This window comes from Melanostigma gelatinosum, assembly GCF_949748355.1.
Source record: "Melanostigma gelatinosum genome assembly, chromosome: 3".
Classification (NCBI taxonomy): Eukaryota; Metazoa; Chordata; class Actinopteri; order Perciformes; family Zoarcidae; genus Melanostigma; species Melanostigma gelatinosum.
Window position 1 is genome coordinate 30,072,498 of NC_136636.1, and position 27,270 is coordinate 30,099,767.

The window sequence follows — 27,270 nt, forward strand, 5'->3', positions numbered from 1 at the left end:
TCCAGGAGGGCGTTGTCATCTTCCTCGTCATCTATGGCATCCTTCATCTGCTCGTCCAGGCTCAGCACCAGGGCCAACACATTCTGGTTCAGAATGCTGTCTGGGGAGAGGGAGGCCGGAGTAGGGACGGGGCTGGTCGATGCTTTGTCCTCATCCTCGCTTGGAACTATCAATCCTTCAGGGATTACCTCCACCAGCTCGCCGCAGTCCTCGTCGTATCCCCACATCCCCATTAGATTTGGTACTACTCCTGCGAGCATCGTCTGGCTACCCACGTCTCGGTGTTCCACACCCGTGATGCTTGCCGTGTCGTTGTCTTCTTCTGGAGTTGGTACTGGATACTGCAGGGCGGGCAGGCGTGGTCCAATGACGACGAAGCGGCCATCGGTGAGGTGGGTGCTGGACACCCGGATGCCATCAGGATACGCCCATATTTTTGTGTATACTGGGCAGTATACACCATCAGCATAGAGCAGGACCTCTGGTGGGGTTCTTCCAGCGGAAGTCCACACTGGTTTTGCTTTAGCCTCTAATTCCATACAGTCGACTACATTCATCGCAGGCATATAAGGGGTACTTCCTTTGCAGAAGAGGCCGCTGGCTGCTCCTACCGGGAATTGCCCCAGGTAGCATTGGGTGCACCATAGGGCTTGGTTTACCTCCCACAGGTGCAACATTAGCTCCGGAGGAATCCCACAGCGGACACAGCAGACCTCCTCCTGAATGTTGTTGAACACAAAGACTTCATTAATTATTACATTTTTCAGCGCATTTTTACAAGCCAAGCTTTAGCAAGCAGGGGGTGGTCTTATTTTCATTCTTTTTTAAGGCCCCCTCTCATTATTGGAGCGCTTTGCAGAGCGCCGTTGAGCCAGAGAATGCAGCCATGGAGATGCCAACACCATTGGAGGAGGTGTTAGGCCGGGGCTTGTAGGCCTAACCCTTCTTGGAAACAAAGGCTCATACAGCATGAGCCAGGCTGCTATCCCGATTGATGATTCAGAACCCAACCAGTAGATGGCGACAGTTATGCCCCAACCTATGCCCCAAAGAGCAATGGCGCCGATCTTGTGGAGCCAACGCCCTCTTCCTCTTTCTTTCATAGCCATGGTCATGACCACGAGATACGTCAGGGCCGCAACCGCCAGAAAGGCCTCGACGATTGCCGAGACCATCTTCAGGGGGTTGTAGAAAACTGCAGCGACGTCGATTACCAGCCAGATGATCACCATTCCACCTTTTACTAGACCGCAGCGAGTAGAGTCGATGTGGATTCTCCCCAGGAGGTATGTAGCGAACCATGTCAGGGTAAGCCACAGTGATCCTCGATAGATGTTTTCAATCGCTGTTTTCAGACACCCTACAGCCAGGGCCAGTATTCTTAGCGGCTGATTCATGGACCATTCGCCCATGCAACAGTAGAAGAACCATATGATCTCAAGGACCCAAAAGTCCAGGTCGGTTAAGCGAAGAAATGGCCTGCATCTGCGTGCTGTGTCGGAGGAGTTCTGTAATGCTTCAGTTATACTCATTCCGAATGTGGTCATGCCTGGAGGTACAATAGTCGTGGTGTTGGTCATACTCACTCCGAAGGTGGTCATGCCTGGGTGAGAAGTGGTGTTCATGCCGGGAGGTGCAAGGGTTGTGGTGTTGGTCATGTTGGTCATCTTGGCTTTCTTAGGTTTATTCGTTCTTATTTCAGTATGAGGCTCTTGGTTGAGGTTCCGGGTCTGCAATGGCTATGGCGCTCCAGTTGTTCACCCTTTATAGGTGGGTGGACTCCTCCTTCCTTCGTGGGAGGAGTCCCTTCTTCACTTCTTCTTTTTCCTTCAACTTCCCCTTAAAGCACGAGGCAACAGTGGCTGCTACCCCGCCCTTAATGGCGGCACAGATTATTAGGCCCAAGATGACAATTCCAATTATCATCAACAAATAAGGCCAAAGCCAGGAGAACAAACTCCCCATCCATCCCTTTATGACCGTGAATCCTTCTCCAATCTTCCCTGCGACTTCTTCCACTACGATGGTTGCGGTCCCGGCTATGGAGGCGCCCGTTAGTTCGATCCAACTGCACTCGTGCTCTCGTCGGCCGCTCCCGCAACTCAGCCAGTGTTCTTCTGGCTCGTAGCATGTTCCGTTCCCGTAGAGGCGGTTAGCTCCTACCCATTCAAATCCTTTGTCTTCTTTACCCTCGCAGAGGCTTTTCCTGAAGGCGTGGCCCTCAGCTAGAAAGACTGTAGGGTCGGTTACTGGGGGAATGATTTGGCCGTTCACGTTCACTCTGTCTTTCATGCGATGGCCCAGGATTAAGTTGGTACAGCTGCTGGTCAGGGGCCCTGACCGTCTCCATTTCTTGTCTTTATCCTTCACCCAGGTTACTTCTTGCACGTGGGTTTCATATTCTGCTCCATAGTGGGTCTGGCAATGGTCTTCCCATCCTGGCACAGTCTCACAATGTCCCCCGGCCAGGCTGATGTTGCAGGTCGTGTTTCCTCGATTGCATTCCATCTTCCAGGGCCGCGGGCCCACATATGGTTCTGGTCGGCTCCAAACCCCAGGCCAGATGTCTCTTTCTTTCGAGTACACTGTGGCCAGGTACTGATACTTCACCCAGTAGTTGTTGGTTTGAGTTAGACATGGCACCACCCATTCTAACACTTCATCCTTCTGTAGGCCCCACCAGGTTGAACCGTCGTCCCGGGTGTGGGCCTCTTTCCATGCCTGCAGGGTTCCTTTGATCGTCTTGTTCGTCTTCAGGCCTGTGCAGTCATATAGCCACGTTCCCCAAGCCCGATACCACTCTTGCCAGAGTGTGCATCTCGGGGAGGCGCCGTCGGCTAGATACTCTGTTCCGTTCAGAGCGATGAACATTTTGTTGGTCACACAAGTGTCAATCTTTTGGAAATCCCCTCTTGGGGCTGTCATTAACTCCTCGGGTTTCGGCAGCTTTTGTACATACATGTCGGTCGTCCTTGGTCCCAAAAGGCCGAAGCTGGCTCTGGAGTAACCCTCCGTGAAGGCTCCTTTGAAATGCGTTAGCTCGGTTATCCATATCCACGGCAGGGTGTTGTTGAGCCAGGCCTCGTGCCGGGCATTAGGTTCGGGTAGATAGATGAACTTATTAGCCTGATACTGTGGTTTGTTTACCGGAGTTATTACGAAGTAATTCTGACCTTCGCAATAAAAGAACACATTCCAGAAGCACTTATCTAGGAGAGGGAGCTTGTTCTTTTTACAATGCTGCGTCCATTTCCTGCTCCGATTTCTCCGAAGACTGTCACTTGACTTGAATAGTGGCAGCTGCGGCTGCCCTTCTTTTTCCTCTGGAACCGTCTCTGAAGCCGTAGGTTGTACTACCTCTTCTTCTTCTTCCCTCTGCTGCGTGACATTCACGGCTCGGCTGGTGAGGTTGTTCCGCTGGCAGTCGGTGGAGTTTCCTAGTGTGGTGTTACCTGTGGCACTTAGTGGTCTCACTTTAGCTTTAAACCGTCGTGGTTTTCGCCGCGGTTGTGTGGCCTCACAGGTGAGATTGTAGTGTCCCCAGAACATTCCGTCTGCCGGTAAAATCATCAAACACGTATCATTGCGGTGGCTCGCTGCATAGGTTACCTCGGGTTTCCAGTATCCCTCGTTCCCTTGCTCTGCCCATGAGACACATGCCCATGAACAGTACCAGCCTGGGACACCGTTTTCGGGGTAGATCCAATTACACTGTGCCCGTTTTTCTTCTTGTGCTTTCTTTATCATTACCGTAATCTTCATCTCCGCTCCCAGCGTAGATACTTCATCTATTCTCCATGTCGAATTCTCTATTACCTTCTGGAATTCGCCTGCCCAGTCTGTTTCTTCACCCGTGTCGTTGATTTTCGAATCGTTGATTTTCTGTTCCCAGATAGTCATCCACGCGATGATAGTAGCTGTCAGGTTCGGAGCCGTCCCACCCCCTTCTTGGACTTGACGGGTTGCATTAGAGCCAACCTCAAGGTCCAACCAGGGCGAGGCGCACTTCTGTCCAGCGAGTTGAGAGAGAACGATCGTTCCAGAGTCGACCGTCCAGCATGTCTGGTCGAACTTCTTTGTGGTAGTGTAGGACACCCGCACATGAGTGAGGGCCCATGGGATACTACCATAGTAGTACAGTATAGCCAGGACAAGGCATAGTCCTGTTAATACTGCTACTACTTTAGCCATTAAGCAAAGCCATAGTCGTTTTCCATTCCGAGGTCGTTCACTTGATTGGTCCAGTCGCTTGCCGGGGCGTCTTAATGAGACGGGGGTAAAGGATGAGGATCGCCTAAATTCATGAACTCTCCCGTGAAGTAGCGGGAGATCCATGGTCTCGGATTCTGTAGTGCTCGGGTCGGTGGCACTTCTGGAAGAGGTGCTAGGCATCCGGAGCTGAGGCGCGGGGGAGAGTCAGGATCGCACTGACTAATCCTGCCCTTCAGTAGCTGGTGATATAGCACCGATGGGTATCTGCCAATGGCTAAGTCCAGCCCCCTCCACACCCATTGGTAATAGGTGACGATTAACGAGGGGGAGCAGGGGGGGGGTTCAAAGCAACCCTCGTTCCCAGCCTTTTTTTGGAGCCGCAGCCATGCGTACACCTGCCTGTCCACCGGGTCGATAAGGTTCCGGACTTTGGCAAGAGATGCGTATAATGGCTGGCCGTCGTCCGTCTGGAGCTCTGTTACTTTAGCCCATGCTGCAGAGGGCTCGTGAAGGGAAAACCCCCAAGACCGCAATCGGGAAGGAGGCAATGCCCTCATGTTCAGGCATGGGTCCGGGTTCGGTGGGCCAAGGCCTGGCAGGCGGTAATGCACCGTACGCAACTGCATGTCATGGTTCTCAATTACACAGCGCGCGCTGTTTTTCACGTGGAGCGCTATGAGACGCTGCATGACCGGGCTGGTGGTCCAGAGTAAGTTCTCACCGAGCCAAAGATCAACATAGTCGTCTTGCAAATAGTCAGCATAGTTAGGACCCCAGCGCAACTTCAATCGTAGACCCATAACTGTGATGAAAACGGTATTCAGGATCCAGGGGGACTGGTCAGGACAAGGGAGGACTGGCTGCAGCCACCACGGATGGGTCCAATTGACCATGGCTCTGTCATATTGGAGTTGCCATCCTGTGCAAAAAGCAGTCAGTAATTCCGCCTTCCCGGGTACTGACAGGTCAAACGAGCGCCTATATTCGCCATTGCTGCAGAAATAGGCGCCGGATCCACAGAGGCCTTTGCGGTATGCAAAATCGCGCTGGGGTCTGTCCAAATAGACACTTTCGTTAGGCAATTGCAGATATGGCCTTTTTTGTGCGAGGAGAGACAGAGAGACTATTGGTAGGTCCCTGCAATCTTTGTTTGGTGGGTTTGGCAGCGACATGTTGACAATCAAGTTCCGTTTTTTCCAGCAGCTATACTTTTCTAAGTGCTGCTACTGCGAGGCTTTCTACCCCGCTGCAGTTTCTGAAATGACTTCCGTGCCCAAGCGGTCAAACCTTTTGCGTCTGCGCGTGGGTTCGGAGGAGGCACCGCCTCATCCGCTCTGGTCAGCTCCACCCCGACGGAGTACACACCGTCGAATGGAACCATCACGGTTTTCAGCGTCACCATGACGCGCATCGTGCTGGCCTCCCATGTAGGCGTTGGCGCTCTGGCCGCCCAGGAGCCCGGTAGTTGCATAACACCGTCTCTGCGCCACCCCTCTGGGGTGACCGTGAAAATCTTACTTTTTTCCTTGGTCCTGGCACCGGTGTGGTGGAAGGCATCCAGATCCGTGATGGTATACTGGAGATTTGTGCCGCGAGCACCAGCTTCTGTTGGCACCGGGGCAAGCTCATGTATTGGCACATCAGGATCACAAAACACATCTTCGATTAACAGACGCCAGGTTGTAAGTTCCCAGGGCCCCATCCATCCCTCTCTCGTTGCCATCTGTAAGCGGCAATCGGGTAAGGATGCAGCAGTGGCTGCGTAGCCTGGGTCATCAGGGTTGCGAAAGACCCTGAAGGCCGCTGGGATCTGTACGGAAGCCAGCGGTGGGTTGGTAACTTCAGCCTGATCTGGGCTGTATGGCCAGTTCCTTTGCACTGACTCCCACCAGGATCTCATGGGGACCTCACTACGGTTTCCACTTGCTTCGTATGGGTCACCGTCGAGTGGGCTCATAGATGGTGCCGAGGGTGTCCCAGTCTCCGCGTCGGGAATCATGTCAACCGGAGCGGCAGCACCCGCGCCTTCCCAAGAGGCGGGAGCCAGGGTTTGTATTGGCTGAAGAAACTTTCTCACCTGCCATCCGTCGGCTGTTCCAGCACGCACCAGCATTCCATTTTGCTGGAGTACGGAACAATACGCACAGAGGTGCAGCCTGTGTCCATCCCATTGGCAGACACAGTCTTTAAGGTTCAGCTTCGTCCCACGTAGATCCCACTGGATGACGAAGTGCAACCTTGGTAACATGCCTATACGACAGAAACCGCATACATAGGCATCCAAAACCTTCACTGGTTTATGGGTCATATGGTAAAATTCTTTTCTTCGGCCTGTGACCCGGAGTGGTTTCTGGTTTCCGGGTCCCTGCCATATCAGGTCCAGGGTGGTCGGCTCCATGCAGACCACACAGTTATTCTTGACTTCTCTCCATGTTAAAACTTCTTTCTCTTCCGAGAGAAAGCCTTTCTTCGCATATTCTAACTTCTTCAGGGCTCTTCCTGCCCAGAGGCCCGTAGTACTCCTTCTCATGTTAACCACCCCTTTGACATTGGCCACTCTGACAAAGGGTGGTAAAGCTTGTATGTTGGTGGCCATTTTTGAGTTCCTGGTTTTCTCCTAGTACGGAACTGGCTTCAGCTGCCCTACTCCTTGGATTCCTTTCTTCTTGAGTTGAACAGTATTACTGTCCAATATCTTGACAACTATGTCTGATTTATCGTACTTGGCTTTGACTGCAGAGTTAGAAGCACCGACCTGAGCCTTAATCCAGACGCGCTGTCCAACTCGAAGTGGCACCTTTTGCTGAAGCTTGGGCTCTTTGTCTTCTGAGCCCCGCCCCACTTCCTGTGAGGTGAAGGGGCGGCGCATCAGCTCCTCCGCAGGGGAGGGCCTGTCACTTCGGTGGCGGTCGTTCAGGGTTTTGGCGATTTCCAGGGTCTTAGTGCTCCATTCTCTCGAGTTGGCATTTTTCCCAATCCAACTTTTCACCAAGCCAATGGTCCTTTCCACCACCCCGTTGGCCTGGGGGGTGTATGGGGGAGAGTAGATCCTCCTTACCCCATGCTGTTGGCACCACTGGTCCACTTTTGCGTTGCGAAAATGCGTTCCGTTGTCAGTCCTGAGCTCTTTAGGCAATCCTAAGTAGCCACAGACTTGGTCCAGCATGCTAACAACACTGTTGCCATTAGCTTTTCTTACTGCTTTTGTGGTTACATACCCTGACATGGAGTCCACTAGCACCAACAGGTACTTTTCTCCACATTTACCCGGTACCCCTAAGGGTCCTGCCACATCCATGCAGATAGAACCCCAGGGTACGGTACTTTTAATGGTGAGTCCTCCCACTCTTTGTCCTCTCCTTCCTGCGTTGTATCGACCACACAACTCACAGTCTTGAAGGATTCTGCGGACTTCTTTTTCAGGAATCCAGAGTCGCTGCTTTTCCAGTTCCCTTCGTGTTGGAACAGTGCCTGCATGTCCAAGTGCTCCATGCACTGCTTGCACCACCTCCTTCACGTTCTCTTCTGGGACTACCCGTCCTTTGGGCAAATCTTCCCATTTCTCGATCCCAACAAAGACAATTTGTCTCATCTGGACGAAACGATCCACTTCTTCGTTTCCTTGCCAATGAGTTCCTGCTCGCGTGTGGGCCCTCTGGTGCACCACTTCGAGCTCCATTGTTAGCCTCAATTCGGCTATTTTTCTCCATAGGTTTTCGTGAGCTACTTTCTTGTTTTTAGCACTCTCAAAACCATTTTCTTCCCATATGGACAGGTCTTCGTTAAGGGCCTGAGCACAGTAATAACTATCAGTTATGACTCTAGCTCTTTTCACCTTCCTTCGCTCCAACTCGAGCAAACCTTCCAGTATTGCTGTCACTTCCCCGGTCTGGGCACTGCCGGGGATTTGGCCTCGTTGTCTGAAGCGCTCCTTCTCCTGGTGCTTGAGAATGAAGCCCCAGTAGGCTTTGTCGTCTTGTCCTTTTCGCGAGCCGTCGGTGTATAGAGTCCACTCTATCGGTTCGGCTGGCTTCTCGTCCTGTGTCGTCTTTTTCTTACTCACGGGTTGTGCAGGGCCGATTTCGAGGTCTGGGTCCAGCAGGATGTCTTCCCAACGTCCCCATCTCGCGTTCGTCGCCTTCGTGCTCTCTACCGTGGCTTTTCTTAGGAATCTATGGACCTGGCTTTGCGTGAGGACCCTGATGCCCTGCCCCTGAGCGAGGTCTTTCAGGGTGCTCCAATATCTTGCCAGTACTGCCAACTCCTTCTCTTCTGCTGGATATTTCTTTTCCACTGAGGACAGGGTGTAGCTCCACAAAGTGACTATTCCCCCGCCCTCGTTGCACACTTTTACCACTGCGTCATCGTCGTTGCAACTGACCTCTGCCACCAGCTTTGTTGTAAGGCTTCGTGGCTCCAGCCGCAAAGCTTCTTTAATGGCTGTCCGCAGGTTTTCCAAACTGTGTTGATCCGTCGCGGTCCATTCCCACTTCTTGTGGGCATCTTCTGGCTTTTCTTTTCGTAGTTTTACATACAGTGGTCTTGCATACTTCTGGTAGCTAGGGACATGGTCCCTAACGTAGTTGCAGAGCCCCAGCACCTGCTGTAGTTCGTTCAGCGAGGTTGGCGGGTCGATCTGCTCCACTTTTTCCCGGAATCCGTCCGAGAGTCCCAGGTCGTTGGAGACCTGGAATCCCAGGTAGTTCACTTGGAATCGTCCAAATTGGCATTTTTTCAGATTCAATTTCAAGCCTGCTGCTGTTAGTCGTTCTACGACTTTTCTCAATTTTTCCAGATGTTCTTCTTCGGTGTCATCTGCAATGAATACATCATCGATGTAGATTGTTGTCTCGAGGCCGTCAAGTATGTCCATTACGGCCGACTGGAAAACATTCGGAGAGTTTTTGTAGCCTTGCGGTAGCCGTTCCCAGACGTACGCTTTACCTTTGTGGGTGAACGCTGTCTTGCCTTGGGAGGCTTTGGCTAGCCTCAACGAGAAAAATCCGTTTGCCAGATCTATACAGGATTTGTACCTTTTTAGTCTTAGTGTCTTCAGCGTCCCTTGTGGGTTGATCAGGCTGGCGCGGTTGGCGACAGTCCTGCGGTTGAGGGCCTTGAAGTTGATAACAGGTCTCCAGCCACCTCCCGATGACTCAGGCTTCTTGACTGCCTGTATTGGGCTGTTTGTGATGGGATTTGGCTCCTCGCGCACCACTCCTAGTTCGCTGAGCTCCGTGACTATCAGGTCCATTTCTGCAACGGCCCCTGGATTCAGGGGGTATTGGCGAACAGGCGGGTGTACACCCCCTTCTATGGTGTGGGTGTATTTCGCACCCATGTCTCCACAGTCATTTTTGAACCTAGCCACTCCGGCTTTGGAAAGTATGTCTTCTAGCGTTTCTTTTCCCTCCGGAGAAAGGTCGCTGTCTTCGATTTGTTGCTTGGTCACTTCTGGAATGTTCACTGGTTTGTACCACTCTGGTGATAACGATCCCATCTGGATTAGTTTTGCCCCGAGGACTCTGAGTCGCTGTTGTATTGGGGTTCGATTTCCTGGGCTGCTATGCAGCTCTTTTAGGTCTGTTATTGTCATTAAATTGTAGGGTCCTAGAGCCCATACAACTCCTTTCCAGACGCCAAACGGAATCTTTTTGATGGTTCCGTCGGCTAGTTGAACAGTCAGGTGTCCTTTTGTTTCAAGGCATTTGCGGGTCATCGACACTTCTGCACCAGTATCTACCTGATAGGGGATTCCATCCACGTCGGTGTATATGTCGTCCCCCACCCAATAGGCATGATCCACTGTGACCCGCGCCCGCTTAGCCATTACTTTCTCTGCCCTTCGCTCCCAGCTTCCAGGCGGGAGGCACGAAGGGCCTGTTTCTGTTCTGTCGTCAGCTTGTTGTAATCCTCGGAAGAGAGAAAACCGCTCTTGTTGGCTGGTGGGGGCCGTGGCCCCTCCTGTTGTTGATCCGGCTGGGCCCTGTGGTAAACGCCCTGCCTCTGGAAGCCTTCTTGCCTTGGAGCTCCCTGCTCCCTCTGGTTGCCTTGTGGACCCCGCTGAGGTCCTTGCTCTCGCGGGTAGCCTTGGTAGCCTTGAGAACCCCTCCGGAATCCTGGCTCACGCTCGTAGTTTTGTGGACTCCTCTGGAATCCTCCCGACTGCCTTCTCTGTGTCTGTGAAGGACCGGGTCCCTCGGTGGGCCTTGCGTTGTCATACGAGGGCCTGGGAGCCGGCGGCTTCGGCTGGTTTCCTTTTTCTCTTTTGTCTTCCAAGTGTTTTTTCTTCAAATCCCACTTTCTTACTGTTTCTTGGATTTGTTCGGTGGTACTTTTGTTGATGTTTAGGGTCACAAAATCGATGTCATTCATTAGGCCCTTTGTCAGCTTCCTAAGGACTTGCACACTTCTGTCCGGCGGAATCGCCTGTCGCAAGGCGTACCATGCCTGGGTGAGAGTTTGCCCTTTGTCTAAGCTTTTTCTTGCCTTGTCGATGTGTGACTCCTCGTCTTCGCAGTCTTCCAACACTAATCTTCGGTAGTGCTGTTCCGCGGTTTCTTCGGGACCCATCGGTTGGTCCGTCACATGAGCCAGCCACAATCTTTTCGCCTCATCGTTTGTGGAACTGGCTTTTACCATAAGCCATTTCTGTGTCAGGTATTCTTGCACTGATTCTTTTGGGTCTCGGTTTGTCACCATCGCCTTGATCTTTTTGAACTCACCAAAGCTCTGGGTGGAAGCCTGCATCTTGGTTATGCAGTCATTTTCTTCAGCGGTTGCGAGGCAGCTGCTTCGTGCGAGGCCCTGCCCTTGAGGTGGCTGTTCGTCTTCGCTGTCCGAGATGTCGCGCTGCAGCGCTTTTTCTTCCTCCGCAGCCAGCTTGTAGGCTGCTTTCTTCAGGCGTCTCAACATGACATCGTACACGATTGTCACAAAGCCTGTGCGAAAGTTACCCGTTAGCTCCGTGGCTGTTGCGAGGGAGCCGTAGGTCGGGGTCATTAGAAAATTCGCCCATTCTCCTTTTGTCGCGTAGACCATTGTTCCTTTCATTCCTTCGAGGTCGTGCATCCATATTTCTGGAACATCATAACCTGTTTGACCGACCTCTGGAACATAGGCTTTTCTTCCGTCTTTGGTGGTCATGGGCCCGTAACGTTCGTCTCGGGGGAATTTCCGCGAAGCCGTGTACACTGAAACAAGGGGCAGCGCGTTCTTCTTGCCTTTTCTGCTTCCCATCTTCAGGTCGGTTATTCCTCCCGGAGCCTCGTATTCGATGGAAGTCAGGCTTGGCGCTGTTTCTTCTTCATCTGAACTTACATCTGCGGCGCCTTCTTGCTCTTCCCTCTCTGGTTCTGCGGACAGTGAGGCCGGCTGAACTGGTTCTGGCGTTCTCTGTGGAGTCCTGGGACTTTCCCTGCTCCCGCCTGGACTTTCGAACCTTATCATGGGCGCTTCTCCTCCTCCTGAGTAGCGCATTGTCTGCAGGCCGACTGACTCTGCTGGGCTGATGATCCCTCGTGGTGGTCTGGTTGGCTCGGGTGTTTCCTCTTCTGTCTGCACCGCTACTGTCCGGGGAGAGGGGATTGGAGTTCTTCTTTCCTTTGGTGGTTTTTCCTGGCTTGAGCTGACCTGTGGACGTCGCTCCTCTCGTGTAGAGGGACCGGGTGTTGATTCCTGGTAGCTCCTCTGCTCCGTCCTGGTTTCTTTCTTCAATCTTGCTGATTGCGGGAGCCGTGGCAGAACTGCTTTCGCAACTGGGGCGTTCTCGTCCTCGTATTCCGGCGGTCCTGCCCTCCAGTTGTTTGGCCCCTCCGTTTTGAAGAGGGGTCTCAGTATTCTTTCTTTTCTCTCGTGGTATTGGGCCACCGAGGTGACTAACACCAACTCGCGGATGTTGTTCCACCCGTGGGGAGCGTTCATCAGGAGGTGCAGAATCCTCATTGCCGCTTCTTCTGCTACCTCCCATGGTAGGTTGCCGGACCTGGCGCCGTCGTTACATATAACGACTCTTTTGAAGGACAATTCGCTTGCTCGGGTGACACCTTTTTCTAATGCCTCCTCTATGCTGTCCCGATAAGTGTCCTGATCTTCGCCATCTTCATATCTTTCGATCGGTACGTGTAGCACCGCAAAATGGCTTGATGCTCCGCCGCTCGTAACCACCACCTCCTCCTGTCTCTGTCTACATCCGTGGAGGCGCACCTCAAGTTGTTCTTTGTAGAGGCTGCCTGCCTCTCTTACCAGACTCTTTCTGAACCGGGAGATATGAGGCTTTAGATGTGAGTTGGTTAAGACAACCAGTCCATGGCTGTCTATGTCCCAAGGCTCTCCGAAGTGGTTATATGCGGTTAACCCTGTCTGGTTCGCATATTTTTTGGTCCCCTCGGGCATCTTTTTCAACCTTTGAAGATGCTCTTCTGGGTTCGGGAAGTGAACGTGTCTGGTCTTACCCCTAGCTTTCTGGGGCCGCCTCGGCTCTGGGCCGTTATAGTCCTTCAGGACCTGTCTTACTGCAGCGGGAGTCCCGGATTGCATGGAGGGCGGGAGCAGTTGGTACTCGTCGCTCTCGTTCAGCTTTGAGTCTTCCCCCACTTCGTCCTCCTCTGAGATCTCCTCGTCTTTGCTACTGTCCTGTTCGTCTCCCGCTTCGGCTTCCGAGGACGCCTCCGCAGAGGAGTCCGTGTGCACCTCGGTCCCTTGGGTGCTGAGCTGATCGTCGCCGGTCTCCTCAGTATAACTTAGGTTGGTGGCTATGTATGCCGCTATTGCGTCTTGCTCTTTTTTATTTTCTTTATAGCGGGAGGTGGCTATCACTTTCTGCTTTATAGTCACTGCCCCCGCTCCGATTTCTGCGGCGAGCATCTTCACGACCGAGTCATATTCTTTTGACGGGCTAATAATGGTGACTATTTTTCCTTTAATAACCCTCATTACTACTAGCCACCATTGTAGCCACTCTCCCACTTTCTTCTTGCCTGAGGGGGGTCCTGCACACCCCACCACTGCCGCCACCATTCCGGACTTATGGGTGAGGGGAGCAAGATAACCCCCCTCCCTTTCGCAATTCTTTTTTACTTCTTCTCCCACCTTCGCTCTATCTGCTTTGTCATGCAGCACGAGTAGGTGTTTTTGAATAGATTTGTCCCAGGTGTCCCATCCCTTGCCATTCAGGATGATCTGATGTTGGACGTTGCTTCTGCCTCTTGGAGCCGGTGTCGGTGTCTGTACTCCCGATGTCGCTCCGTGTGGTCCAGCGTCGTCCGTCTGCTGGTCCGGGCTGTCATCTGTTGCCTGGTCCAGGGGCGATGTCCCTGGCTCGTTCTGCTGAGTCGTCGCCGTCTGCGGGCTGCCTCCGTCGCCGTCGGGTCCTCTCTGCTGTCCGGTGGCGCTTCCTCCATCAGGGCCGTTGGCTCGTCCCGCTGGGTCGCCTCCGCCGCTATCGGATCCTCCGGGCGATACTTCCATCTTGGACTTTGTCTTTGTCTTTGTTGTCTCGAGTCGCCTTCTTCCCAAAGCCTCTCGTCGCGCGTTGAGGAAGGGATGGGATCAGGCTCTGGTCCCTCTACAGGTCGGGCGAGTCTGGTCGATGCTCCCCGTCGCCTGCGGATTCTCCTGTGTTGGCCTGTAAATACCACACACAGCTTCGATTCGTGGATGTCTTCGCAATCGGACTTCTTCGAGGCTTGGGCAGCTTTGCTTTCTACCACAACGCCTCACCTCAGGTCTTTTCGTACACGAACGACAGCCTCTCTTAGCTGCCGGGGTTCTTCTTTTGGACTCAACGTACTCCTTTTCCGTCGAGCCCCACGTTATGGGCGCCACGTGTTAGATCCTGGGTACTTCTGGCCCGATACGGGGCTAATTACTGACTCAGCTCTCTATTAAAAGATTCTCGAGCTGGTGTTCTGGCGAGGGAACTCGCCTGGCTCCGCTAACTGCCGTTACTCCCGACGTCTACCCTGCTTCCTCTGGTCAGAGCGCGCTCGGCCGAGAGACCAGTCCTGGCCCCGGGCGCTCCCACCAGTCGCGTCGGTTATGGCAGCTTCCCTCTTATGGATCCGCGCTCTTGGTAAATGCCAGGTTAGGTTTTAACGGCTAGGATTAATTCTTGCTAAAACCGTAAGGGATTGTTAAGTGGATTCTGTCACTAGGATAACCTTTCAGAACTCAGTTGTTAGACATACAATAGCTTTAACTTTTTACTGTCACGAGGAACTCATTACTACTTCGGCAAATTAATGCACTTGAGGATTTCACTTTAAATGCAGATTAGATATTTATTGCAGGTTATATTAGTTAGTTTTGCAAGGGTTACAGCTACAGCTCACATAAAATGTCACTACACATGATTAGTCAATTTAATTATCTTCTTCGATTATACTCATTAGTTTTAGTCGCCGAGACGGCTCGGTTGGAGCTGGATGTCCAATGGTGCGATGAAAAGAGTTCTTTTGGAGTTGTTAGGAGCGACGGGCCGGCCGGACCCTCGATCCTCCCGCTCCGCAACGGAGCCCGTTCAGCAGTCCCCAAAACTCAGTACAAAGTCTTTCTCAGGCAGCTGCGGCTTCTCAGTTGTCCAGATGTTAAGAGGCGAGCGGTGGGGAGAGTTAGAACCTTCGTCTTTTAATCTCAATGTCCACGAACAGAGGTCTCTTTTCCGTGAACAGAGACGAAGCCCTCAATACATCAGCTGCAGGCTTCAGTATCTTCTTCCGATGCGCTTGGACGGCATCCGCGATGAAATCCCAGCTTGCTGTTCGCAAGCATGTCCTTATATTCCTCATATGGGCTGTGATCAGCCCCCACCTGTTTGGTCCATGACTCATCCCCCCTCCCTCTGGAAAGGGCGTTAAGCCGAACATTGCCTGTATGACTCAACTATTACATCAGTTTCTAGATCCTTCTCTTGACTACACCCAACATCTGGTCTTGATTACAGCAATGTCATTCTTGCCCAATACATTTCTATCTCAGCTCCACTGAACACACAGAAACATTCATTACATTTGTTTAAATCACTTCTATGCAGTTAAACATTTGTTACACAATTGATTAGAACATTTCGTTATATTTATTCATACATTCTATCTGTTTGATTACACTTCAACATTGAATATATGCTTTGTGCGTTTATAGCCTGACTACTTCTCCCTTGAATGTGTCGACATGTTACCGAGGCAGCTCTGAGAGGTCAACTCTTCTTGACAAAACCCAGCGAGGCATTCACATTAACTAGGCTCCTGGACTGTGTCAATGCCATCACAGACTGAACGGCAGAAAACTGCTTACAACTCAACGACTCTAAGACGGAGGTCCTAGTTATTGCTCCAGAGGAGTTTGTCCCCATGATCAGGCAGAGTATTGGTCCACTCTCCTCTGCTGCCCATTGCAACCTGCGCAATCTAGGGATTTTCTTTGATCGATCCATGCCGTTTGACCCCCATGTTAAGCAGCTGTCCAGATCATGTTTCTTCCATCTAAGAAATATCAGTAAACTGAGATCTGTAGTATCAACACCTGAATTAGAGATGATCATACACACATTTATCTCTTCACGCATTGACTACTGTAACTCACTTTTCACATCACTCAGTGTATCTGCTCTTAACCGTCTGCAGGTCATCCAAAACGCTGGCGCCAGATTACTCACCAGGACAAATCGACGGTCTCACATCACCCCGATCTCTCCACTGGCTTCCTGTAGCATTTAGGATACACTTCAGAATTCTCACCATCACTTACAGAGCACTTCACGGTCAGGCTCCGGCTTATGTAGCTGATCTACTTCACCCCTATTCACCCGCCCGCACTCTCAGGCCAAACGCTCTAGGTCTTCTGTCAGTCCCACGCACACGATTTAAGAGCCGTGGTGACCGAGCCTTTGAGGCAGTGGCCCAGAGGCTCTGGAATGCTCTGCCTGCAACTCTACGCCTCGCAGATACTGTGAATACTTTTAAGAACCAGCTCAAAACCCACCTGTTTAGGCTGGCGTTTGTGTATAAAGTAAACCCATGTCCTAGACCTGCTCTTAAAATATGTTTTACATTTTTATTTTATTTTTTATTATTTTATTTTTTATTTTATTTTTTATTTTATTTTTTATTTTTTATTTTTCTCCGTGTATATAATTTCACATTGTGTTTTTTATGCTTTTAAATGTCTGCTCTGTTCAGCACTTTGTGATATAATGTCTGTGAAAAGCGCTATATAAATAAAGTCATTCATTCATTGACTTGACCCAGAGCAGATTTTAGTTTTTCGTTAGCCTGTTAATGCAAAGTATTATCCACTCTGTCATTCTTTATTCTGGGCCTTGAGATGGCCAGACATGAAGCATGTCACACTCACAGATGCAGATGATTGTCATACTCAGAGAGAAATAACACACGTCATAGCTTAATGCAGAAACAGCTGGGTACGTCATCATGTGGAACACAAGTCAACATCTCTGCTGAGGTCAGTGGAAGCTCGAGGCCCACCACTCACACAAAGATTTACTGAAAATGTGTTTGTCAGATGACTTTAATTGTTTTGCTCGAAATGCCCATGTCTGGATTGCTCTCACTGAGACTAATTTAAAAAGGAAACGGACGTTCTTCCTTGAAGCATCCTTTATCATTTCATGAACAGCTTTGGTTCCTTCCTTAGACCACAGACCATAATGTGCTTCATATCACTGATAATTCTGTTTGTCAGTCCGGGAATAATTCCAGTGTCAACATTTGGGCTTGGGGATGTGATGCTACAAAGTTTTGTATTGTGTATGCCATCCAACACCAACAGAGGTATAATTATAGGTGTTCAGTTCAATTATGTCTGACAATACGGCGACATTGAACGAGGCAGGCACAATGCAAATTAAATCAATATCATAACCCTAAAGGCTGGGAACAGGAGCACTTGGATGTGCTCCAGAAAGCCTGGTCTCTGTAGTTTACAGTGAGATAAAATGTGTTGTCTGGATCACGTTGTACTGATCTGTGCTGCTCTCTCTCATGTAGAAAAAGAGACGGTCCTGGAGCCGTTCGTGCTGAAGGACCTGCTACCGTCTGCACTGGGAAGTTACTTTCGCTACATCGGCTCTCTGACCACCCCGCCCTGCAGTAAGGTGGTGGAGTGGATCATCTTCAGCAGACCTATCTTTGTCTCCTACAAACAGGTGAGAAGCACAGAATACCAAGACACGTGTAGAACACAATCACTTGTTGTGGTGGAAATGTCCTTGTGAGAAATCAAAAGTATCTTCAGCTCTCTGTCTTCAGGTATTTATTCCAGGATAAGACATAGAAACATTATGAAGAGTGTACAAGTCATCAAACATGAGCCAATGAGTACAAACAGAGTCACAGGATTCTATTCGGCTGAAGAGGGTCAGAGTTCCTTCACCCTCTGTGAGGGTGAAGGAAGTCTGACCTCTTTCTCGGTCTTGAGAGGAGCTTTAGGACACGTCCGAGAGACGCACCTTGCCCCGTCCAGCTGGAGACAGCGTATTGTCAATGTTTAGTTGACCAACATGGACTTTTGGACATGTTTTTCAGGAATGCAAACACTGCTGACACAGAAAAAGAGGTTCAAACTATCGAGACGTTACAGAGTTCCGACAGTTGTTTGTAATGATTTCATGTCATTTCAATGTCAAAATTAGTTACATGGAAGTATTGTTTTGGTAAAAAAGCATGGAAGCTCAGTGCAGCCATATTTAGGCCCACTATCTCGAGATTAGACATGAATCATCTTGATGAATGAATGATTACGCTGAAAAAACGATGAATCATCTTGTGATCCGGGCTTAAATATGTTATTATGTTGGGATAAAATGAAGTCCGATTCCATTGTCAAGAGGAAAGCTCTCCTGCCATTGCAATAACTGAATCTGTGTCCCAGAAATATCATTTGCCATGTTTAGAAGATTACATAATCAAAGGTGCTGAATTTGAAATTCAGAGCATATCTGTTGCCTCCACACTGCTCTCAACATGGTGAGAGCAGAGCCGGCGGCTCACAGCTCATGGTGCTAACAGAGCTTACCAGCAACAGCACCAGCAACAGCACCAGGGCTGACAGAGGTAACAGAGTTTACCAGCACCAGGACTGACAGAGGTAACAGAGTTTACCAGCAACAGCACCAGGGCTGACAGAGGTAACAGAGTTTACCAGCACCAGGACTGACAGAGGTAACAGAGTTTACCAGCACCAGGACTGACAGAGGTAACAGAGTTTACCAGCAACAGCACCAGGGCTGACAGAGGTAACAGAGTTTACCAGCACCAGGACTGACAGAGGTAACAGAGTTTACCAGCAACAGCACCAGGGCTGACAGAGGTAACAGAGTTTACCAGCACCAGGACTGACAGAGGTAACAGAGTTTACCAGCAACAGCACCAGGGCTGACAGAGGTAACAGAGTTTACCAGCACCAGGACTGACAGAGGTAACAGAGTTTACCAGCAACAGCACCAGGGCTGACAGAGGTAACAGAGTTTACCAACAACAGCACCAGGGCTGACAGAGGTAACAGAGTTTACCAACAACAGCACCAGGGCTGACAGAGGTAACATAGTTTACCAGCACCAGGACTGACAGAGGTAACAGAGTTTACCAGCACCAGGACTGACAGAGGTAACAGAGTTTACCAGCACCAGGACTGACAGAGGTAACAGAGTTTACCAACAACAGCACCAGGGCTGACAGAGGTAACAGAGTTTACCAACAACAGCACCAGGGCTGACAGAGGTAACAGAGTTTACCAACAACAGCACCAGGGCTGACAGAGGTAACAGAGTTTACCAACAACAGCACCAGGGCTGACAGAGGTAACAGAGTTTACCAACAACAGCACCAGGGCTGACAGAGGTAACAGAGTTTACCAACAACAGCACCAGGGCTGACAGAGGTAACAGAGTTTACCAACAACAGCACCAGGGCTGACAGAGGTAACAGAGTTTACCAACAACAGCACCAGGGCTGACAGAGGTAACAGAGTTTACCAACAACAGCACGAGGGCTGACAGAGGTAACAGAGTTTACCAACAACAGCACGAGGGCTGACAGAGGTAACAGAGTTTACCAACAACAGCACCAGGGCTGACAGAGGTAACAGAGTTTACTAACAACAGCACGAGGGCTGACAGAGGTAACAGAGTTTACCAACAACAGCACCAGGGCTGACAGAGGTAACAGAGTTTACCTGGGAACCAGAGGGTCGGGGCTATGCTTCCACCACGATGCCGTCAGTCGTTATCAGCTGTAACATCTTCATGAGCGCAGTGCCATGAGCGAGTCTGCGGGGCACGCTCACATGCACGAACATCCATTAACATGCACTACAGGTAATGCGGCCGGCCTGGCAATGTAAACAAAGCACAACATCACACAGAGGGAGAGCAGCTTCATTATCTGCTCAGGTACACATTACTACACTGTATCATATACATATACTATGCTATATTACATAGCTAACACATGTTTTTTATGGTAATGCTCTTAATGTCATCTAGATCAGTGGTTCTCCACTGGTCTGGCTGCGGGACCCACCATCACCCCTTGGTGGCAATGGTGGCAATATTACAAGCCGCGACCCAAATGTTCAACTTCTCACATGTATTTAATGTAAAGATGGAGCAGTTTGAACCTGAGCTGAACATGTCCTCTGCAGTCGTAGTGTAGAGCTCTCTTGTGCAGAGAACTTGTTCCTGTCAGTCCCCGTCCCACACATTTCACGTAAACCAGTAAAACTGCTTTGTTTGTTATGTCTGTAGATTCGTCCATTTGTGATCCAGAATGACCACTTGCCTAATTCGAGCTGTGGTCTGTTGTTTGATGTCATCCGACATGTCTTCAATTCAATACTTATAGTGTCATTTGACAGAGGTAAAGTTTTCAGTTTATCCGCTGCGGATTGAAAAAACTCAATCTAAGAAAATCCAAATCTCATGTAGTCGTGTCGTACTTGCATTTCACTCATTGAGCATGAAAACAAACTGTGTGGGTGTTCTTCTATACCAGCGTATTCAAGTACATTTCCAAAAGGTCCAGATTGAGAAAATCTCCTCATGCAAAGGTCCGGAACAATACAATAATATCTAACTTGCGCTATTTACATATATATATATATATATATATATATATATATATATATATATATATATATATATATATATATATATATATATATATTCAAGAAGTCTAGTAGTAGCAACGTCTCTGTAGTCAACAACTGTCAAATGAAGAAAGTACACATCAATTATATTGTAACAATTATTCTTCTCAGTTTTCTAATTTAACTGGATGGATTATAAATAATACATATAAATACATGTTCTTCTCATTTAAAGTTAAATAATGGCTGGATTAAACAATAAATTACGTAACAGAACTCATTTTAGAAAAATGTATTTCACTGAATTTCACTGCAGCTTTAAATTCAGTTCATTCAGGGTGAAGTGAAAAAGCCACAACATTATATTTTTCTCATCTTCTAAAAAGAGAAATTAGTGTTGGAAGAATTCACCTATATGAGTCTGTCCAGTCAGAGTCGAATGACTCTGGTCTCTCTGGACATTTTTCTCTTTTAAAGATTGTCCTGTAATTTCCCTGTCACAGCTCACACCTCAACAGTCCTGCTCTGCTGTCTGTATCCTCGTCTCTCCCCGTGTGTCATGGTGTGTGTACATCTCACTCAAGTCAGGAAACTTGTCAGAATGCCCATATTTGATTGGCTGAGCTGCTTCACATGATGTTTCCTGCACCGCTGAACAAGTGCCGTAAATGCTGGAATGATTCCGCTGCATAAAAAATGCCCTTAAAAATAAAATCACATTTTTTTAATCAAATGTTTTGTCAGGCAAAGGCCCGCGACCCACTGAAAACAGGTCCGCGGGTCGTGACCCACCAGTTGAGAATCACTGATCTAGAGAACCTTTAACACTATCTACCTTGAGATGATTAGATAATTTAATTATGAACTGGAAATACTGAGCTAAAAACAGAAATTAAATCGGATAAGAACGGACATTCCCATTCAAATAATAATAATTAATAAATAATTAATAAAATCGAAAACGTAATGCTTCATCCACAGACTATTGTTACAGCGTAGGTATGAGCATTGCTGTCGCTGCATTGGTGGTGTAGAATTAAAGCATGGTGCAATTCACAAGCTAGCCAGCCCTTAAAATGTGAACTTTGGGTTCCCGTGTATATTTTTCCTTGTATCAAACTGTTGAAAGATGCACCTCCAGATTTTGTTACAGTGCCCTATAATTTTCACAATTTAATTTACTCCAAATTCAGGTTTAAAAAAATGTGAATGTAAAATGCGTGCAAAATGTCAATATGTTAAGCAGCATATCAACAGACCCTCCAACAAATCCCAGAGATCCTTGTGCTCGTATACATACAGAAATTTGAATCTGGTTTTTACGTTGCTCTCAACGTACATACATAGAAATTACAAATAAAAAACAAAGACAACAAAGTAGACAAATGTAAGAATAAACATTTAACGATATGTACAGTATAATACATATATATCCAAAAGTATATATATGAACATGAAGAACAACAACAATGACAATGGAATTGAGGTAATAGTGATGAATGGTGGTAATAGTGCAAATGGTGGTAATAGTGCAAATGGTGGTAAGAGTGCAAATGGTGGTAAAAGTGCAAATGGAGGTAATAGTGCAGAATGGTGGTAATAGTGCAAAAGGGGGTAATAGTGCTGAAAGGTGGTAATAGTACAAATGGAGGTAATATTGCAAATGCAGGTAATAGTGCAGAATGGTGGTAATAGTGCAAATGGAGGTAATAGGGCAGAATGGTGGTAATGGTGCAAATGCAGGTAATGGTGCAGAATGGTGGTAATAGTGCAAATGGAGGTAATAGTACAGAATGGTGGCAATGGTGCAAATGTGGTAATAGTGCAAATGGAGGTAATATTGCAGAATGGTGGTAATCGTGCAAATGGAGGTAATAGTGCAAATGGAGTTAATAGTGTAAATGGTGGCAATGGTGCAGAATGGTGGTAATATTGAAAATGGAGGTAATAGTGCAGAATGGTGGTAATAGTGAAAATGGTGGTAATAGTGCAGAAATGTGGTAAAAGTACAAATGGAGGTAATATTGCAAATGCAGGTAATAGTGCAAAATGGTGGTAATAGTGCAAATGGAGGTAATAGTGCAGAATGGTGGTAATGGCGCAAATGTGGTAATAGTGCAAATAGAGGTAATAGTGCAAATGTGGTAATAGGGCAAATGGAGGTAATAGTACAGAATGGTGGTAATAGTGCAAATGGTGGTAATAGTGCAGAAATGTGGTAATAGTGCAAATGGAGGTAATAGTGCAGAATGGTGGTAATAGTGCAAATGCAGGTAATAGTGCAGAATGGTGGTAATAGTGCAAATGGAGGTAATAGTACAGAATGGTGGCAATGGTGCAAATGTGGTAATAGTGCAAATAGAGGTAATAATGAAAATGTGGTAATAGTGCAAATTGATGCAATAGTGCAAATGTGGTAATAGTGCAAATAGAGGTAATAGTGCAAATGTGGTAATAGTGCAAATTGAGGTAATAGTGCAAATTGAGGTAATAGTACAAATGTGGTAATAGTGCAAATGGAGGCAATAGTGCAAATGTGGTAATAGTGCAAATGGAGGTAATAGTGCAGTATGGTGGTAATAGTGCAGTATGGTGGTAATAGTACAAATAGTGGTAATGGTGCAGAATGGTGGTAATATTGCAAATGGAGGTAATAGTGCAGAATGGTGGTAATGGCGCAAATGTGGTAATAGTGCAAATAGAGGTAATAGTGCAAATGTGGTAATAGTGCAAATTGAGGTAATAGTGCAAATTGAGGTAATAGTGCAAATGTGGTAATAGTGCAAATGGAGGTAATAGTGCAGTATGGTGGTAATAGTGCAGTATGGTGGTAATAGTGCAACATGGTGGTAATGGTGCAAATGGAGGGAATAGTGCAAAGGAAGGTAATAGTGCAGAATGGTGGAAATAGTGCTAATTCCTTTCCTGCCTTCATTTAGCTTATTACTAGCCATGACAGCGACACTAATATTTCACCTTGTGAGTCTTTGTTTTTCACATTCTGGACAGCGAAGGATCAGCGGGAAAAAGGGAGCAATATCTTTCAGAGTTGCCCAGCTTACCCCTATTTCACCACCATCCTGCAAAATCATTTTAACCATGCTGAAGTCAGTGTAAGCCATCAAAAAACTACATTTTGTTTTAGGTGTGGTACATCTCAAGGGGTTTAACTTAATATAAAACATGTATAATGAATCGAATTCTTGACCTCTGAGATTAGTGGTTTTGATACAGGTTTTGTTGTTTTGATACATTTTAAGGAGACAAACATTTTGGATCAGATTCTACTGGACAGCCTAAATACAACAATATGCAAAAAGTAACCACGTTCATGTATCTTAGTTAATTTCTTTATTAAAATATAAGAATAGCATGCATACATTCATATACATATTGGACAAGTGTACACTCGCGTGCATTTTTCATGTGATGACCTCATTTGCAGGATGACAGGTCTGATCAGGTCTGATGACAGGTCTGTACACAACATCACTGTTGTCAAAGCTGTCAATCAGTGACTGATGTGACTGATGCCTCAGGACAAACACAGTAAGGCCAAATTCAATAGGATGCCAAATGGCCAAAGACTGACGGTCAGATGGGATCACTGAATGGATTGTTGATGCTGCATTTCGTGTGAAGGGCCTCGTGGAGCCACATTGTTCTCCATCACCTTGTTCTCTTATCCCCTCACAGAATTTGCTAACTGGCTGGTATTCGACATTCCTGTCATTCTGTTGTTGTTACATCAGTGTATTGTCTTTTTCAATGCAATAAAATGAATTTCATTAAATTTCTCTTATATTTTCTGTTAAGAGAAATAGAAGGCAACTCCAGATGCTTTTACCAGGTGTGCTGAATGAGGCGTGTGGCCGATTGTTAATTATCAGCATATAAACACTATATATCGTTTCCTGTATGAGGCTCTTGAGCAGCTCGCAAAAAATATATATTATAACTATAGTCGCAAAAGAAAGAAAACTTTCGTCGCCCAATCATTTGATCCATAGCCCGAATATCGTTACTCTACCAGTCACAATGTTAAATAAAATCAACAGGCCCAGATATTTTCATGTTCCATAGCAGGTATTTAGATACAGTAGTTAAGTAATGTGCTTAAATGAATGTGATTGCATCGGTGCAGTTAGACTGTGACAAAAAAATAACTTCATTACCGTAAATTCTCAGTGAATTCCCTGAGCTGTAGAGTGCACCTTTATCTGAAGCAGGCTTTATTAGAGAAAATATGTTACGAACCCCTGCGTTACATAATTACTGTACACAAACACAGGAGATCTGCCATTGAGTCCAACATTTGTTATTCTCTGGTATATAATGTGTTACTTGTAGGAATAGGAAGGCCACAACATTTCATGAGAATGACTGTGGATTTCTTTCTTTTTTTATTTGAATAACTGAAAACATTTTCATGCAGAAGCATCTGTAAACATGCAGACTTCCCACTGAAAATGAACTGAGATACGAGTTGTCCTTCTAAACAGAACAGCATATCCAGTGTTTGTAAAAACATCTTCCTTACCCAGTCGAAAGAACACTTGGCAGACTCATCACCTTATAAAGCCAAAGGTGTTTGCTTAAGAGGAGCAGTGGAGAAGCTATGAGAGCAGATCAATGTAAAGCAGCAGTTAGGAGATGTTGTGAAAACTGATGAGTCGGGAACCAGACTGCTCTGTTTCCATCTTATTCCCCAGCTCAGCTTCTACATTTCCCTCCAGTTCCTTTCCCTTTCCTGTGCCATCAGCAGTGTGAATCTGCAAGAAAGCCGTGTGTTTGATTAACATGTATATCTGTTGTATAGGGACATGAAAGAGTTCATGTTGTAACGTGTGGCACAGTTCTAGGGGTTGACTACAGTGCAGCTGTAACACAGTCTAGCCCTCGTGAGGTGTGTTGTCCTCAGTGGATCCGTACCAGCTGCTCTCTGGTTGCTGCCAGACTAACATATCTGTGCGTCAGTGGAAAGAGTCTGACAAGTGAGGTGTCTAGACTTTGTAGGATTTAATAATCTTCAGGTCTCCAGCTCAAGCGCCACACACTCTCGCAACAACATAACAGAACAGAATAGCTTACATCAAGGCGATGCCCACACAAGCACCATTGACATAAAGCCTCTACTGCACACTGTTACTTTGTGGAAAACAAAGTTTTCTCTGACGCAAGAAATCAAATCCATTCCTCATTCCCAGACGTTAGTCGAGTATAATACACATGGCAAGGATGAGCAGACAAACCAAACGCTGCTCAACTCAATCTGAGTTTCAGAGCAAAAAGTCAAGAACTCATGTAATTGAAAGAACACTGAGAACACTGACAGAGGTCGCCAGGTCTCTGTCATGGTTCTCTGAGTTTATAGTGATCAAAGCAGACATCATCTGACAACAACACATTTCATACTTGCTACATGTTTCCTCCGCATTAATTCTTTGTTCAGCTATGTGCTGAAGACAGCTTGTATTCATTCTTTCTGAAGCTGTATTTTAATTTCTAAGAGATAGATCTGGCTCAGTCAGGTAACAGATACATCATTCCTTTCTATATGCTTTTTATTCTGCACTATCTAAGGACGTGAAACTGTTTTCCAACATTCTGCAGCCTAACCAAATGTGTACATATCCTCAGCAGTCTAGACCTACAAACGGACAGGGGAGTTAGAGGCACACCACAGGACTGAGGAGTCCTTGGTGCAAATGAATCCAGCTAATATAACAATGTTAGGCTGATGCCTTTTGTGTTCATTTGAGGAATAGCATATGGCGAAACATAACTGAATCTCAATTGGATCTGATTTGAGAGTGGCGATGGTCGGACCAGGTTTGTCAGCAGACTTTATCATGCTGTTTACATTGAAAATGTTCCGAGCCATCTTGCACATGGGAGGACAAATGACTGCGGGTAAACTGTGAGAGATGAGAAGCGCCTGAATGTGGACTTTGTGGATAGACCGTCTCAAAGGAGGTGCAAGTTCAGCTGAGCTATCGGCCCTATTATGGACTCTGTGGCTCAGGTCCTTCAAAGGAGGCAGAGCCTGAATCAGGACAGAGCCAACACCTGTTGGGTTACTCTCTGTCGAGGCCCATCACGAGGGCACAGGTGCAGGAGTCGGGTTTTCTGGGTAAACCAGTGGTGGATTACAAAGAAAACAAAGAGAAAGAGAGCTGAAGAGAGCATGCTGCAACTCCCCTCAGTGCACTTCAGTACTTTAGCACCAACGTGTGCTCAGGGTTCTGCTGGAAGCAGCTTCTTTAGATGTGTTTTACTGAAAAGGAGCCGATTCTTTAGAGTCACTTCATCTTGCCTATTGTTCGTCAGCCTCAACAGGCATGACACAACACATGCAGCCTCAGCTGACCAATCAGCATCTCCACAGCCACTGTCTTAGTAGTTTTGAGAAAAATCCAGCTTCACGGAATGACACACAGATCAAGATCTGTTTCTCAGAGTTGATCCTTGAGACAACATCCTCAGCTTTAGGGTGGTGCATGTGTTGCCTGAGAGGAGGAGGCTCTGCCTTAGAAGCTAAACTCAGGGAAATAAAGTCTCGCCGCCACAGTAAACGCAATCAATGGCATGAAAGCTCTGCCTTGTGGAACTATGAAGGACCTTTATGTATAGAGCACCTTTCATGAAAGCAGCGAATATGCTTTATAATAACGAATACACAAGTTTAAAACTGAAAATTAGTTTAGTTTATCTAAAAATTACAAAAAAATCAAGAAAGACTAAAAAGCGACATCTGCTAGTTGGAAGCAATATTAAAGAGATATGTTTTGAGTTCCATATTTTCAGGACGTAGTGGCTAAAAGGAGCATCCCCAAAGGTCAATGTGGCAACAGTAAGTGAAGCAGCATGTGGATCTCAGCATGAAACAGGAGGCGGTCCGTGATATCAAAGGATGTTTAGTGCCGTACTAACAGACTAACACGAACAGAAGGAGTGCAA

At 47.6% G+C, this 27,270-nt stretch overlaps 1 protein-coding gene across 1 annotated transcript in view; it reads left to right on the top strand.

Moving 5' to 3' along the window:
• Positions 1-27,270, top strand: part of LOC306775047 (receptor-type tyrosine-protein phosphatase gamma-like) — a gene marked incomplete at both ends in the record, with an annotated part of 879,186 nt that overhangs the window by 728,377 nt on the left and 123,539 nt on the right. Inside the window, one exon of the mRNA XM_079265258.1 lies at positions 17,214-17,371. Within this exon, the coding sequence (XP_079121384.1) occupies positions 17,214-17,371 (158 nt within the window). The remainder of the gene's footprint in view (positions 1-17,213; positions 17,372-27,270) is intronic.